General features: G+C 37.0%; 1 protein-coding gene across 1 annotated transcript in view; it reads left to right on the top strand.

Annotated features, from left to right (window-relative positions):
• Positions 1-16,282, top strand: part of NEK1 (NIMA-related kinase 1) — a 156,074-nt gene that overhangs the window by 11,892 nt on the left and 127,900 nt on the right. Inside the window, exons 2-4 of the mRNA XM_014535229.1 lie at positions 6,248-6,396; positions 6,798-6,894; positions 9,567-9,664. Of these exons, the coding sequence (XP_014390715.1) occupies positions 6,280-6,396; positions 6,798-6,894; positions 9,567-9,664 (312 nt within the window). The 5' untranslated portion in view covers positions 6,248-6,279. The remainder of the gene's footprint in view (positions 1-6,247; positions 6,397-6,797; positions 6,895-9,566; positions 9,665-16,282) is intronic.

Below are 16,282 nucleotides of genomic sequence, written 5' to 3'. Positions count from 1 at the left end.
CCTCTTATGAAAAGTATCTACTCAGGTCCATTGCCCATTTTTTGATTGGGTTGTTTATCTTCCTTTTGTTAAGTTGTATGAGTTCCCTATAAATGTTGGAGATTAAACCCTTATGGGAGATAACTTTGGCAAATATGTTTTCCCATGGAGTGGGCTTTCTTGTTGTTTTGTTAATGGTTTCTTTTGCTGTGCAGAAGCTTTTTATTTTGATGTAGTCCCATTTGTTTATTTTCTCTTTAGTTTCCATTGTCCTAGGAGCTGTATTGGTGAAGATAGTGCTTTGGCATATGTCTGAGATTTTGCTGCCTGTGGATTCTTCTAATATTTTTATGGTTTCCCGTCTTATGTTTAAGTCCTTTATCTATTTTGAGTTTATTTTTGTGTATGGTGTATTGTTTATATTTTGATCTTTTTTTTCTTCTCCTTTCCCTTTAACATTTCATGTAATACTGGTTTGGTGGTGGGTGAACTCCTTTAGCTTTTTCTAGTCTGTGACACTCTTTGACTGACCTTCAATTGTAAATGATAATTTTGCTGGGTAGAGTAATCTTGATTGTGGGTCCTTGCTTTTTATCACTTTGAATATTTCTTGCCTCTTTATTCTGGCCTGCAAAGTTTCTGTTGAGAAATCAGTAGTTGTATGGGCATTTCCTTGTAGGTAATTAACTGCTTTTCTCTTTCTGCTTTTATGATTTTTTGTCTTTAATCTTTGGCATTTTCATTATGATGTTTCTTATTGTGGGCCTCTTTGGGTTCCTCTCTGCACTTACTGGACTTGTAAGTCTATTTCTTTCACCAGATAAGGGAAATTTTCTGTCATTATTTTTTCAAATAGGTTTTCAATTTCTTGCTCCTGCTCTTCTATTTCTGGCACCCTCATGATGCGAATGTTGATATGCTTGAAGTTGTCCCAGAGAATCCTTACACTATCTTCATATTTTTAGATTCTTTTTTCTTTTTGCTGTTCTGATTGGGTGTTTTTTGCTTCCTCATATTTTAAATTGATTTGATTCTGAGTCCTCTACTCTACTGTTGATTCCCTGTAAATTATTCTTTGTTTCAGTTATTGTATCCTTCATTTCTAAGTGGTCCTTTTTTATGTTATTGTTGTTCTCACTAAGATCCCTGAAGCTCTCATTAAGTTCCTTGAGCATCCTTATTACCATTGTTTTGAACTCTGTATCTGGTAGTTTGCTTGCTTCCATTTAATTTAGTTCTTTTTCTGGAGATTGCTTCTGTTCTTTCATTGTGACATGTTTCTTTGTCTCTGCATTTTGGCAGTTTCACTGTGTTTGTTTCTATGTATTAGGTAGAGCTGCTGTGTCTCCTGGTATTGGTGGAGTGGCCTTGTGTAGTTGGTATTCTGTAGGGCGCAGTGGCTCAGCCTCCCCAGTCACCTGAGCTGGGCACTCTAGGTGCTCCCTTGTGTGGGCTGTGTGCACTGTCCTGTTGTAGTCGAGTGTTGATTGCTGTTGGCATCACTGGGAGGGATTGACACCCAGGCCAATCAGCTGTTCCAACCAGCTGCGACTACAGTGGAAGAGCCGCTGTGCAGGAGATGCCCCCATGGAGCAGTGGGGCTATGGTGCTCATCGAGTCTGCCCCTTGAATGTGTTGTTTGTGGATATGGTAGGGTTGTAATCTGGCATGGTCTGAAGCTGTCCACTGGGTGCACTGGCTCTGGGGCCTCTTGGGAGGTGCAAAGTCAGCTACTACCTGTGCCCTGCCTAAGGCCACCTGGCCTGAGCTACAGAGCAATCTGCAGATGGCTGCTACTTATGTTGGAGTTGGAGGTGTCCAGGAGAGGCCAAGCTGTGAACAAGGCAGGCTGCTGCTAGTGCTGGGCCCGGGGCCACTTAGCAAGAGGTATGGGGCATGCTGAGTTCAGGCTGCTGTTTGTTTGAGACATTTTAGGAAAGCCTGAAGCCTGAGCCAGGACAGGCCATTCACATGGAAAAGCCACTGCAAACAGCTTGGGTGAGGCTACAAATTGGGTGGGATAGGGCTTTAGGGAGTCAACAGGGTGAGGAAAACTGTGGGCCAGGTTGATGGAGACTCAAAAATGGTGACTGCCGATATGCACTGTGGTGAGGAGGTCTCAGCAATGGAACAATAACCTATACCAGCACTTTTGTCTGGGAGAAAGATGACCCCCAATCTTGCTCTAATGCCAAACAATTATGTGCCTCCCCATATGTCCCTGAATCCTTTCTGCTGCCCCAGCGCTGGAACGCAGAGGGAGTAAGTCACTCAGAGGGAGTATTGTCACTAAGCCACAATCTCTGCTGGTTTGAAGTTATGGGGACTTCTTTTCCAGGCACTGGAACCCGGGGCTGAGGGATCTGGTGTGGGGCTGGGACCCCTTGTTCCTCACGGGAGGCCTCTGTGGCCAAGATATCCCACCCTATTAAAAAAAGCCATGCGTGGGTGTTGGAATAGCCCGTTTTGCGCCTCCACGCCTCCTACTAGTCTCAATGTGACTTCTTTAATTCTCTAGTTGATAGTTGTTCTGTGGTTTAGTTGTAATTTTGATGTGGTTGTGGGAGGATGCGAGTATCGTGTTTAACCTATGTCGCCACCTTGGCCCTCCCTCCTACTTTTAAAAAGACTGTTCCAGAAAAAAATGGACAAAGAACTTGGATGAAGTGTTTCAAAGATCAGAAATATGAAAGTTCAATAGGACTCCACCAAGATGGCGGCATAGGTAAACACCGGAGACTGCTGCCGCAAACAACCACTTCAAAAATACAACTAAAAGACGGAACGGACATCACCCAGAACCACAGGAAGGCTGGCTGAGGAGAGACTCTTCAACTAGAAGGAAAAATAACAGCACACCGAGGCTCAGAGGAGGCGCAGTGTGGAAAAAACTCAGGTGCGGAGGTGCGCGCGCAAAGCGGGCTGGTGGCTGAGAGCGCGGTTGTCGTTTTCGGTCAGGGGGGAGTCTCAGACTCTGAGCTCCAGATACGGGCGAATCGCTGGGGACTCGGACCCAAACGGGAGAAGCGGGAGTGTCTGGCATCAGTTGGAAGGCAGCTTTCCCTCCGAGGTTTGCAGCGGTTCCGGGGGTTCTGAGAAGCAGAGCCTCTGGGAACAGGACTGAGGGCACCATAACGGCTCCCTCCGCCCGCCCTGTTGAGCCCGCCCCGCCCAAGCCCTGCGCAGAGCCATTTGCCGGATAGCCTCAGGCAAAGGCTAGATTAGCACCTCCCCAGAGGACAGAAGTTTTCCGCGGCAGACACAGCTGATTCACACAGCCAGTCGGCCTGGTGGTCAAATCCCTCTAGTATTAACTACAACAATCAAGGCTCAACTAGAACAAGACTGCGCACAAAGACCACTAGGGGGTGCACCAAGAAAGCATAAAAAATGCGGAGACAAAAAAACATGACAGAAATGGAGGATATAGAGCTAAAAATCGCAATTTTGAGGGCTTGCAAAAATGTGCTAGAAGCTGTCAATAAACTTGAGGAGAGAGTCACGAAAACTAATGAGACCCTCGATGCTATGATAAAGAACCAACTAGAAATTAAGCATACACGGACTGAAATAAAGAATATTATACAGACACCCAATAGCAGACCAGAGGAGCGCAAGAATCAAGTCAAAGATTTGAAATGCGAAGAAGCAAAAAACACCCAACCGGAAAAGCAAAATGAAAAAAGAATCCGAAAATACGAAGATAGTGTAAGGAGCCTCTGGGACAGCTTCAAGCGTACCAACATCAGAATAATAGGGGTGCCAGAAGATGAGAGACAGCAAGATATTGAAAACCTATTTGAAGAAATAATGGCAGAAAACTTCCCCCACCTGGTGAAAGAAATGGACTTACAGGTCCAAGAAGCGCAGAGAACCCCAAACAAAAGGAATCCAAAGAGGACCACACCAAGACACATCATAATTAAAATGCCAAGAGCAAAAGACAAAGAGAGAATCTTAAAAGCAGCAAGAGAAAGAGACTCAATTACCTACAAGGGAATACCCATACGACTGTCAGCTGATTTCTCAACAGAAACTTTGCAGGCCAGAAGGGAATGGCAAGAAATATTCAAAGTGCTGAATACCAAGAACCTACAACCAAGAATACTTTATCCAGCAAAGCTATCATTCAGAATTGAATTATGTGCCTCCCCATATGTCCCTGAATCCTTTCTGCTGCCCCAGCGCTGGAACGCAGAGGGAGTAAGTCACTCAGAGGGAGTATTGTCACTAAGCCACAATCTCTGCTGGTTTGAAGTTATGGGGACTTCTTTTCCAGGCACTGGAACCCGGGGCTGAGGGATCTGGTGTGGGGCTGGGACCCCTTGTTCCTCACAGGAGGCCTCTGTGGCCAAGATATCCCACCCTATTAAAAAAAGCCACGCGTGGGTGTTGGAACAGCCCGTTTTGTGCCTCCACACCTCCTACTAGTCTCAATGTGACTTCTTTAATTCTCTAGTTGATAGTTGTTCTGTGGTTTAGTTGTAATTTTGATGTGGTTGTGGGAGGATGCGAGTATCGTGTTTAACCTATGTCGCCACCTTGGCCCTCCCTCCTACTTTTAAAAAGACTGTTCCAGAAAAAAATGGACAAAGAACTTGGATGAAGTGTTTCAAAGATCAGAAATATAAAAGTTCAATAAACATGGGTGAACTTTTCAAATTCACTGTTATGCAAAAGAAAAGGCACCATTTTTCCCTTCAAATGTAATGAATAACAAGAACTGAAAGTGAGACAGTGCTCCCTATGTGCCAGCACTGTTCTTAGTACATGACTGAAATTAATCCTCCAACAAGTCTGTAAGTACAGACTGCTTTTATCCACAGTTTACAGATGAAAAAACTGAGGCACATGAAGATGAGTAGCTTGCCCAAGGTCACATAAGTAATAAGTGATAAAGCTAGGATTTAAACCTGGGTTCTCTGATTCCAGGGTTTCAGTGCTCTTTACTACCCTTAATTGCCTCTCAAAGATTTTAATAAATAATACCAGTGTTAAAAGAGTACCTAGGAGCAAGCACTTTTAATTTTTAAAAAAATTCATTTCAGAGGGGAAGGGAGAGGGAGGGACAGAAACATCAGTGATGAGAGAGAATCATTGATCAGCTGCTCTATCCACACTGGGGATCGAGGCCACAACCCAGGCATGTGCCCTGCCCGGGAATCGAACCATGACCTCCTGATTCATAGGTTGATGCTCAACCACTGAGGCACGCTGGTCGGGCCAAGCACTTTTATACACTGCTGGTTAGAATATACATTATTAGTCATTTCTGTAAGACAGTTAAGCAATATGTTTGAAAGTTTTAACATGTTCACATTCTTCGAACTAAGAATTTATCCTAAGGAATTTTTTTTTTCTGTTTAATATATTTTATTGATTTTTTACAAAGAGGAAGTGACAGGGATATAGAGTTAGAAACATTGATGAGAGAGAAACATCAATCAGCCGCCTCCTGCACACCCCCCACTGGGGATGTGCCCGCAACCAAGGCACATGCCCTTGACCAGAATCGAACCCGGGACCCTTCAGTCCGCAGACCAACGCTCTATCCACTGAGCCAAACCAGTCAGGGCGTATCCTAAGGAATTTTTATAAGTAATAAGTACATAAAAATGTATGCGTGGAAATTTTATCTGAAGTCTTTTTTTAGACTAGCAAACACTGTAAATAATTTAAATGTATAATAGGGGATTAATTAAATAACTTTGGGAAACAGTCTTATTGGAGATAATAAAGTAGTGCTAGTAATTAATTCATATAAGAAAAAGTTTGTTTCTCTCTCCATATATGTTAAGTATATACAGTATTTGACTTTACAAAGCCTTCTTATAAAATTGAAATGTCGGCCGGCTGATGTGTCTCAGTGGTTGAGTGTTGACCTATGAACCAGGAAGTCTGGTTCGATTCCTGATAAGGGCATATGCCCGGGTTGTGGGCTCAATCCTCAGTAGGGTGCGTGCAGGAGGCAGCCGATCAATGATTCTCTTTTATCATTGAGGTTTCTATTTCTCCCTCTCCCTTCTCTGAAATCAATAAAAATATATTTATAAAAAAATAATAAAAATAATAAAATTGAAATGTCACTGTTTTTCTCTTTTTAGCTATCACTAGGTTGCATGAATAAAATGAAGTTTATTTAACTTTCAGTAAATATTTAAAATATCCTTTTAAGTACACACATCACTAAGGAAGTATAATTTAAATTAAACAGTTATTATAGATGATGTGCTTATCTCTGTTAACAGTTATTTTTGTTTCTGTCTAGCCTATCAGTTAAGATGCCTTAGAAAAATAACTATGGAGAAGTATGCTAGACTACAGAAGATTGGAGAAGGTTCATTTGGAAAAGCCATTCTTGTTAAATCTACAGAAGATGGCAAACAATATGTTATCAAGGAAATTAACATCTCAAGAGTAAGTATATTTTTCTATTGGTTATTCAAGTAATATCTGGTTACAAAAGGGTTCATTGTTAGAGATTAAAAAAAAAAAAAGCAATGTATAACCTAAAGTGGAAGACTGCCATAATCCCAGGGAGAGCCACTAATTTCAGAATAGTCTATATATCCTTTCATATTTTTTTATGATATGTGCTTGTGTTTATATGTCTACTGTTCTATAACTAAATCTAGTTTGAACATCTTAAAATGTTTTTACTTGTCGATTCAACTCATTCTTTTTAGCTTCTGGCAATATTTTGTTATTTGGACCATGCTTCTTTGTTAACATTATTTTTTAACTACTTTCTTATTTATGGACTTTTAAATTGTATAGTAATGTTTAATATAGTATTTTCTCTTTTCCTCCCATTTAAGATGTCCAATAAAGAAAGAGAAGAATCAAGGAGAGAAGTTGCAGTGTTGGCAAACATGAAGCATCCAAATATTGTCCAGTATAGAGAATCATTTGAAGGTCAGATACAGTTTTCAAGAGAGTTCCAAAAACTCCTAAGCCATATAATGACATTTAGATACTTTCCTTATAAGGAATCTTTTTGTGAATGTGTTCATAGGAAGGAAAGTATATCATTTTTGCTTCAATATGTATGCATATGAATATCAGCTTGATTCTAGGATAATGCACCACACTATCCCTGTATAGTTTAATACTGGCTCAATGTTACTATAATTTCTTAAAAAGAAGCAATGTTAGTAAGTGCAAGAATTTGGACAAAGCTAGAACAGTAGTTTACATCTTTTGGTTAAGCTAAACTCCTTTGAATCTCTACCAGTACTGCTACTAAGAAAATGTTCTGATCTTTAGAAAGTATTCTATTCATTGGTATTCTCTTGTAGACCTCATTCTTATGATACTGAGGTATGTTGAAAAAGTGTTCTCAAGTTCTTAAAATGTCATAGCTGTATTGCTGATTTGGAAATATGTTCCATTATATTTGTTAATGCAGGAACTAAAATAAGGATAAGCTTCTTTAAAGGCAGGTTAAAGTGGTTTATTGAAATCCTGTTGAAGTCATTCCCCTTATTATCATAAATCCCTATAAATTATAAAACAGGAATAGAGGTTGAAAGTAGATGTTAGTTTAAATGACTGTTTTGGGTCACATCACATACCAGTTTCAGAGTCTGAATTAGAGCTAAAGTATCCTTGCTCCCAGATCAACATTGATATTGGAAAATAGATGTGAAAAGTTTGGATAACATTGTTTCATATAGCCAGGCCAGGTGGTTCCCAATCCATGGCACATTAGCAGCATTTTATTTCAGGATTCCTTCTCCATCCCTTTCTCAGTTGGTTGAGCGTCATCCCATATACCAAAAAGGTTGCAAGTTCGATTCCTGGTCAGGGCACATACCTGAGTTGCAGGTTCATCCCCAGTTGGGGCATATACAATAGGCAACCGATTAATGTTTTTCTCTCTTTCTGTATGTGTCTCCTTTTCTCTCTCAAAAAATCAATAAATAAAAAAAGTTGTTTCATATAATATGAGAGTGGAGAGAAAATATTTTCGGGTATTTAAATGTATAATTAGATTTAATATTAAATATTATATTAGACACTTTATTATTTTATCTGTATTTCTAAAATTTATACATTTAAAAAATTTGATCTTATTGAAAAAGTGGGAGTTTGTATTGTATCATTGTATATTTGAGTATATGTGTTATACATTTTTATTTTCTCTACTCCGTTACTTAAACATAAGGGTAGTGTCTTATATTTCTGTATCCCTAGCATCTGTGCAAAGTGCCTGGCACTGAGATGTGTGAATGATTGAAGGGATACAAAATAGATTAGTACTTCCCTCATGGAGAAAAGACTTTTTAGTTAACCTTATATTTTAAGTAGTATTTATCCCCCAAATAAACAATGTTTAAGCAGCAGAAAACGTTACAGAATGTTTGTACTAAAGCTCCAGCATTTTATTTCAGGATTCCTTCTCCATCCCTTTCTCAGTTCTTATTTAACTTCTGTTTCCCTATCTCTGTTTCTGTCTCTTTCACACCCACATACACATTTACCTTTTTTTAAAAAAAAATATTTTGGTGGTTTTATTTATTTATTTTTGATACATGCACATGGTACAAAATTTGGATGTTATATAACTGTAAAAAGTTTGCCTTCTATTCCTACCTTCCAGGTACCTATTTTCCTTTCCTGGAGTTAACCACTGTTCACCACTGTCTTGTGTTTTTTTTCCAAAAGTGCTCTATGCATTAGTAAGCATACATAAAATGATAGCATACTGTACATAATTTTTTGCTTTTTGTTTTTATGCTACATAAATGTTAATATCCTATACATATTTTTATAAGTAGTGGATTATAGGTTTTTTTTGCATTGTGATTTCTCACATGTCTATTTGGATAATCTTTTCTTATCAATCATAAAGTGTTATAACAGATTCTTAATTAGTTATATAGGTTCCCAATCCATGGCACATTAGAAGCAGTACTATATCAGAAGGGGATATCAGCACTACAAGTAATAATACCACCACAAGGTGCAAGAAATAAGTACTGCTGGAAATAAGGCCATAAGCACAGAGAGAAGTGAAAACTTAGAAATGTTCTTTGAGTTGCAATAGTTTCACTAGTAAGCAGTAGTTTAGTAAATGTTAGAAGCACTATTGGCCTTTCTTATGTGGGAAGAATAAGCATAGTTTTATTCTTTTATAAGAATAAGGGTGGAGAGAAGGATTAAGAAGTGTCTACCCACAGAAAGAGTCATGAAAGTATTATTAATAATAAGTATTACAATATACATTTCAACTTAAGATGGGTTTATTGGGATGTAGCACCATCATAAGTCAAGGAATTATTTGTATATCTGTCTACATATTGTCTGTATTCTAGAGATGTTTGGGTCAATGTGGATACTGCTATCCAATAAGATTGTGTATTCTTGGTAGAAAAAATATTAATGATGGAGTTATTAACCCAAGTTATTGAATGTCTGTGTTATCAGTATATCTTGACTTTGCATTCTAATTCTTTTGAGTGTTATTCTGTTTCTGGTTTAACAGAACACAATTAATTGCTGCTTTTCAGTAAACCTTTTGGTACCTTTCTTTATGCTTTTGATACACATGTTAAAAAATGGAATCTAATGTTTATATTTTGTAGAAAATGGCTCTCTCTACATAGTGATGGATTACTGTGAAGGAGGGGATCTTTTTAAACGAATAAATGCTCAGAAAGGCATTTTGTTTCAAGAGGATCAGGTGAGTTAGCATGTAGGAGATTGACTCTTCCTCCATAATGTTATTTAGAAGTAATTCAAAGTTATTTATATATGTATTTATTTATTTATAACTACAAATGCTAATTGTAATTACTAGGGCAGTTCAGTAACATATTCTAATATATAAGTCACATTCCTGTACTAATAGCTCCCATCTTAGTTCAGTTCTCTATCTCATTACCTGCCTGTAATATCGTTCCATGTATAATATACTGTGTCTGTGTGTGTGTGTATATATGTGTGTGTGTCTGTCTGTATATGTATATACACATATATATGTAATACCTATATTTATGTATATAACAATTATTCATTATAACTGGTTAATTTTATACTCTGTCAATCTGGCTTACTGTTGCCAGACAATATCTTCCTAAAATATAGCTTTTCTAGGTAATTGCAGCTCTAGAAACCTGGTATTGGCAACTGCATGAAATCTAACCTCTGTTTTGATTTCAAGGATCTCTAAAATATGACCCTATCCTACCTAAGCAATCTTATTTTTTTCTGTTATTCCTCAATGTTCACCTTTTTAAAATCTAGTTTATTTAGTTATTTATTTTACATTTGTGTAAGCTTTAATTCACATCACTCGTACAATACTATGCTGTTGGCATGTGCCTCGATAAATAGGCTTCAAAAAGAAATTATTGCAGTATAAAATAGTTTTTCTGAATTCACGTGCTTTTTACTATTCCCGGGTCTCAAAATGGCTTTTAATGTTATTCTTTCAGACTTTTAGAGCTGTGTACCCCATATTGTGATAGGATATGTTTCTCTGCCCTGCTCCCCAGAGTGATGTTGAAGCGAAGGGAAGTTAAGACAGCTAGGCACCATCCTAGTCTGAAAGAGGCCCAATTTGAGAAGTTCACTTTTGTTGCCAGAAAAAAAGGAACATGAGAAATTAAAGTGTCAAAAAAGGCTGGGGAGTTTACGCCCGAGAAGAAAGCCCACAAATTAAATAAATAGACAAATAAGTAGGTAGGTAGGTAGATAGATAGATAGATAGATAGATAGATGATAGATATGAAGGTCAAATCTGTTCATCCAACAAAAACTGAAGTGCCTTCCACACCAAGCTAGGCACCAGAGATAGAGCATGGAGCAAAGTGAGTGCTACCATGGAGCTATCCGTGGACATTATAATCTCCAAAGCACATCTGTTTCCTTGATATTCTCCCAATTGTGCCCATTTTCCAGAATAGGCCTGCTCTGACACCTTTTGGTCTTCACATAGCTCCAGACAGATTTTCAATACAGTGGAAGAGAAAGAGGCCCAACAAAAACATACAATCCACTGTTACAGATCAAAACCTATCTTCTAGGAATATGTCAGTGTCCATTTCCTAGTTGTATATACAGTAACTGCATTTCCTCAGCTGACCACCTCCCAGCGCACATGATGAAAGGACCTCACCCATGAGGAATGGTGGATTCTTTTCATATATTTAACATATTTATTGAGCATGCACTGGGACACATGTTTATACATCTCATTCTTCCTCCTATGTGCTTATTCTGATTATTTCTTTATTTTGATAATACCTCCAACTCTCTCTTATTAATATTCTATATGTTTTTTTAAAGCTCAGCTTAAGTCTTATTTTCCATGACCTTTTCTTTCTCTAAATTGTGTTTCTCATTATCACCCATTCTTAATTTTAATTGTATGCTTTTACCTAGGGGAGTAGAAGAAGTACTATGCTAGGAGTGGCTTTTTTTTTTTTTTGGTTGTTTTTTTTTTTAATTCTTACAACCCCCCATGACTTAATGTAGTTATTTTCTGCTTAGTAGCTAAGAAATCTGAGAGGTTTAAATAGCTTTCCCAAAATCACATAGTGTTTAAATGTACTTCAGTCTAACGCCAAACAATGATAGCCATTTTGCAACTCCAAATTTTATAGAACTTTCTTTTTACAAACTTAAAAGTAAATTGCAAAATTATTTAAGAGTTTAGAAATGGAAAGCCCTCTTTTCCACTGCTCCGTCCCTGAGATTTAGTTTGGTGTATTCCAGGCTTTGTTTTTCATACTTGCACATACACATGTAAAAATTGAGACACACATTCAGAAATAGGATATTATGCATACCATGCTCTATCCTGACATTATCACTGAAACATTATCTTGTTAGTCTATATAGATCAAATATATTAATTTTAATAGCTGCATCATGTTGCATTCTAACAAAGCCTGTGCTTCTTGTTTATTTTTACTCTTTTATCTTCATAACTCCATTTCCATTCCCCTTCTCTCCACAGGCAGCTATTCTGATGTTTTTAATGAATATTTTATGTGTTTTTGCAAAAACAGCTATCATTGTTTTGTATACATGTATTTTAAATGCATACCTATTATAGAATTCATTTAGTTTTACTTTTTACCCTAAGTGCTATCTTTCTGACTCATCTGTTTTGTGATGAGTGCAAATGTTGCTTCTAACTGCTATATGGTGCTCCATTGTACTCATCCAAGTCTCCACTTATTTTTCCTAAATCATGCACCCTTCTTAATGTACTCTGAATAACTTCACCTCAGAATTATTTCTTCAACTAGGTTGTAATTTACTCTAGAGCAGAGATCGCAGTTCTTATTAATATCATATCAGGGTACTTAGGAAAGCTGTGTCTGTGGTAGACACCAAATTGGCACAACTAAGCTGTTGATTGATAATACTGTACATGTGGGGACTTTTAGGTTCTTAGTAGCAACTTTAAAATATGGTAAGGTGAGATCTTGACTTATATTTTAATTACTAAGTAAGGTAATGTCATAATTCTCAAGCTTTACTTATCTCCTCTTCCACAATTAAACCTAGTATACAGAACATAGAACTTGGGAGTAAGAAGATTTGGTTTTGAGTCCTTGTTCTACTTGTCAGCTAGTAATTGTTAGGTTAACCAAGTCTTCCCATGCAGCTCTTATAACAACACTGAGCTAATTTATATATAGTGAGAGATAACCTCAAATTTTTATTTTTTCCTAAATTTAGGATCTAAACTTGGGAAGGCAAAAATCTAAAGAGTTGTCAGAGATTTGGTCACTTGATTAAGATAGGGCAAAGTAACAGCATATTTCAGAAAATAAAGGCAGATGGAGAGGATTCTGGGAAGATGGCAGAGTAGGAAGCACCAGGAATCTATCTCCCCACTAATACAGTTACAGTGGCAGAACCTGTTTGATGTAACTGTTTTGGATCTCTGGAGTCTATTGAAGGTTTGCAACTTCCAAGGTAACTTCAGCTCTTAGCTTTGTAGTAGCAGCTGTTCATTCTCCATCTCTCAGTCCCAAGGCAACTAGCCATGCTGCATTTCAGGAGCAGCTTGCATGCTGGGCAAAAAGGTCCCTGACTTCCGAATACTAGGGATCTGTGCTCTGTTCATTGATAGCTACTTCTGATCTTCAAGGATAGACAAAGAGGTAGAGGTAGGCAGCTATTATTGTTTTGTCCCCTCACCCTCACCTCACCCCCATTATAACAAGTCCCATCCCTTCTGGTTGAAGTAACTCTAAGGGATTTAAAGGGCCATACCCTTTTATTTCTTGCTTCATCTCTTTCTTTTCGTTTTGGGGAGCCAGATATTACAAACTAGGACTTTCAAAACAACCACATATACAAGGGGAATTAGAAGGTCACCATGCATATGTAGAGGAGGATGCAAGCTTAGGAAAGACCTGAGAAGATTTTAAGTTTATACCTCAGGCTGATCCTCAGCTCAGAGATAGCAAATGACAATTTAAAAACAAACAAAAATTCAAAACAACAAGCACTGGGGAAGGAGGAGAATTTTCTTTCCATAGTTACCCCATTATTAGATTCAAATGACTAGTTTTCAACAACATTTGAAAGAACATTTGAGAGAACATTTGAAGAATTAGTGGCTAAAAACGTACAAAAGACTAACAAGGTAAACAGACAGGACAGTATGGTTTATTCAAAGAAAATAAAATAAAGAAAAACTGTCCCTGAAAAAGACCTGATGGTAATCTACTAGACAAAAACTTTAAAACAACTGTCTTAAAGATGCTCAGAGAACTAAAGGAAGACATGGAGAAAGTTAGGAAAGCAGTGTATAAATAAAATGGTTATATTAATAAAGGGAAAATTTAAAAAGAAACAAAAAAAATTCTAGAGCTGAAAAATACAATAACTGAAATAAAAAATTTATTAGAGGGATTCAAAGGTGGATTTGAGCAGGTGGAAAGAATTGGTGAATTGAAGCTATGACAGTGGAAATTATTTAATCTGAGGAACAGAAAGAAAAAAGATGGAAGAAAAGTGCACAGACTGTAAGGAACCTGTAGAACGTCATCTAGTAGACCAACATATGCATTATGGGAGTCCTGGAAAGAGGAGAGAGAAAGAAAGGGTCAGAGAGAACATTTGAAGAATTAATGGCTAAAAACTTCAAAAATTTGTTGGAATACACTGTACATGAGTATAAACATCTAGGAAGCTCAGCAAAAACTTTCAAGTTGGTTGAAGTCAAACAGACTTACACCAAGACATTATAATTAAACTGTTAAAAGGCAAAGACAAAGAAAGAAGTGACTCATTATATGTAACAGAGCTCTGGTAAGATTGTTAGCAGATTTCTTCTTAGAAACTTTGGGGACCAGAAGACTTGGGCTGATGTACTCAAGTTCTAAAAGAAAAACTGCCAACCAAGAATTCTCTATCTGGCAAAACTCTTTTGAAATGAGGGGGAAATTAAGACATCCCCAGATAAACAAAAGCTGTGGTTATTCGTTATTGCTGGACTTGAATTGAAAGAAATGCTAAAGGGAGTCTTGCAGATTGAAATGATAAAACTCTAGACAGTGACTTGGAATCATATGAAGAAATTGATCTCAATAAAGGTAAATACATAGGCAATTATAAAAGCTAATATTATTGTAATACTTTTTTTCTACATAATTTAAGAGACTAATGCATTTTTTAAAAAGCAATTATGCATCCCAAAGCTAGTATTACAACTGGTTTGTACTCCACATTTTGTTTTCTACATAATTTGAGAATCTAATGCTTTTAAAAAAGAAAATAAAGAATAAAGGAAGGAGAGCTACCAATCAGGTAACAATTCAGTTTCTGAACACAGAAAGATAAAATTGTATAAAGGTATAATTTTGTGACATAAAGGAGTGGGATAGAAATGTAAAGGAGCAGAATTTTCATGTTATTGAAGTTAAGCTGGTGCAAATCCAAATTAGAGTATTATAACTAGGATAGTAAATGTAATCCCTATGGACTGACTTTGACCTATTAGGTGTATCATTGCTGCTGAACACTTTTGTAAAGTTATAAAGGAGTACAGGTATGGGAGATACGGTAATGAAAAACCGTATCTTTAAATTGAGGCATAGGTCATTTCTAGATGTGTTTCAGTTCTACAGGGAGGCTGCATAACAGTAAGACTCAGCACAGCTTAATTTTCATCTTTTTGTACTTGTTCTTGATCCCTCATGGTTGAATTAATTGTGCTCTGTGTGTACTTATTGCAGTTAAAAAGTTTGTGCATTTTATTAAGGTATTTGTTTATATTTCTGCCACCACATGAACTCCTTAAAGTTGAGAGTACTGTATTTCATTTTTCTTCTTACAGTGCCTTATGTGAATATGTGAATATGGAAAGGCATTTAAAAATTTGTGTGGTCCTTAGTAATTACCTGTTGAACTGAACTGAGAGGCTTGCTTTTTAAGAAAATTAATTTTAAAAATTAATTTTAGGTTATTTTAATGTAATATTTGTTCTTTTAAAAAATACTGAACAGATAGGAAGCATGTTAATCTATTTTTCTAAAATTTTCCCCTGATATAAATATTGTTACCTGATTGGTAGCTCTCCTTCCTTTATTCTTTCTTTCATTCTTACACACCACAACACTTATATGCAGCTATATAAAGTTCAGGTATATAATATACATAAATATACTTTTAAAAAATAGGAGTATGCTCTGCAACTTTCTTTTTTTTCACTTAACAGTGTACATAGACATACTTCATTCTTTTCAGTGGCTGCATAGCATTTCTAGTGCAGTGTTATCAAGTATATTTAACCAGGTCCATTGAAGGGCATTTAGGTTATTTATATTTTTTTGTTTTGACAAACAGTGCTGGAGTAAACATCCTTGTACACATCCCTTTGTATTTGTAACACTATATCTGTAGGATAAATTTGAAATTGCAATTTGTTCTTTCATATGGTATGTGAATATAAAATTTTTGCATACTTTGCAAAATGACTCTAATTAACGTTACCATAAATAGGGTATGCAAAGACCTGTTTCCCCACATTCTAACCAACATTGTATATTATTTCATTTTTGTCAAGTTCAGTTAGTATTTTGTTTTAAATTTTTTTTTTTTAATTTGGAGGAAGTTTAGTATTTTGTATATGTGTTTATTGGCTATTTTTCCCCAGTCATTTGCCTTTCTAGTATTTTTTTAAAATTAAATCTTTATTGTTCAGATTATTACAGTTGTTCCCCTTTTTCCCCCCCATAGCTCTCCTCCACCCAGTTCCCACCCCACCCGCTGCCCTTACCCCTCCCACTGTCCTCATCCATAGGTGTACGATTTTTGTCCAGTCTCTTCCTGC

Source organism: Myotis brandtii, unplaced genomic scaffold (genome assembly GCF_000412655.1).
Source record: "Myotis brandtii unplaced genomic scaffold, ASM41265v1 scaffold14, whole genome shotgun sequence".
Lineage (NCBI taxonomy): Eukaryota > Metazoa > Chordata > Mammalia > Chiroptera > Vespertilionidae > Myotis > Myotis brandtii.
This window is presented reverse-complemented; position numbering and strand designations above follow the sequence as displayed.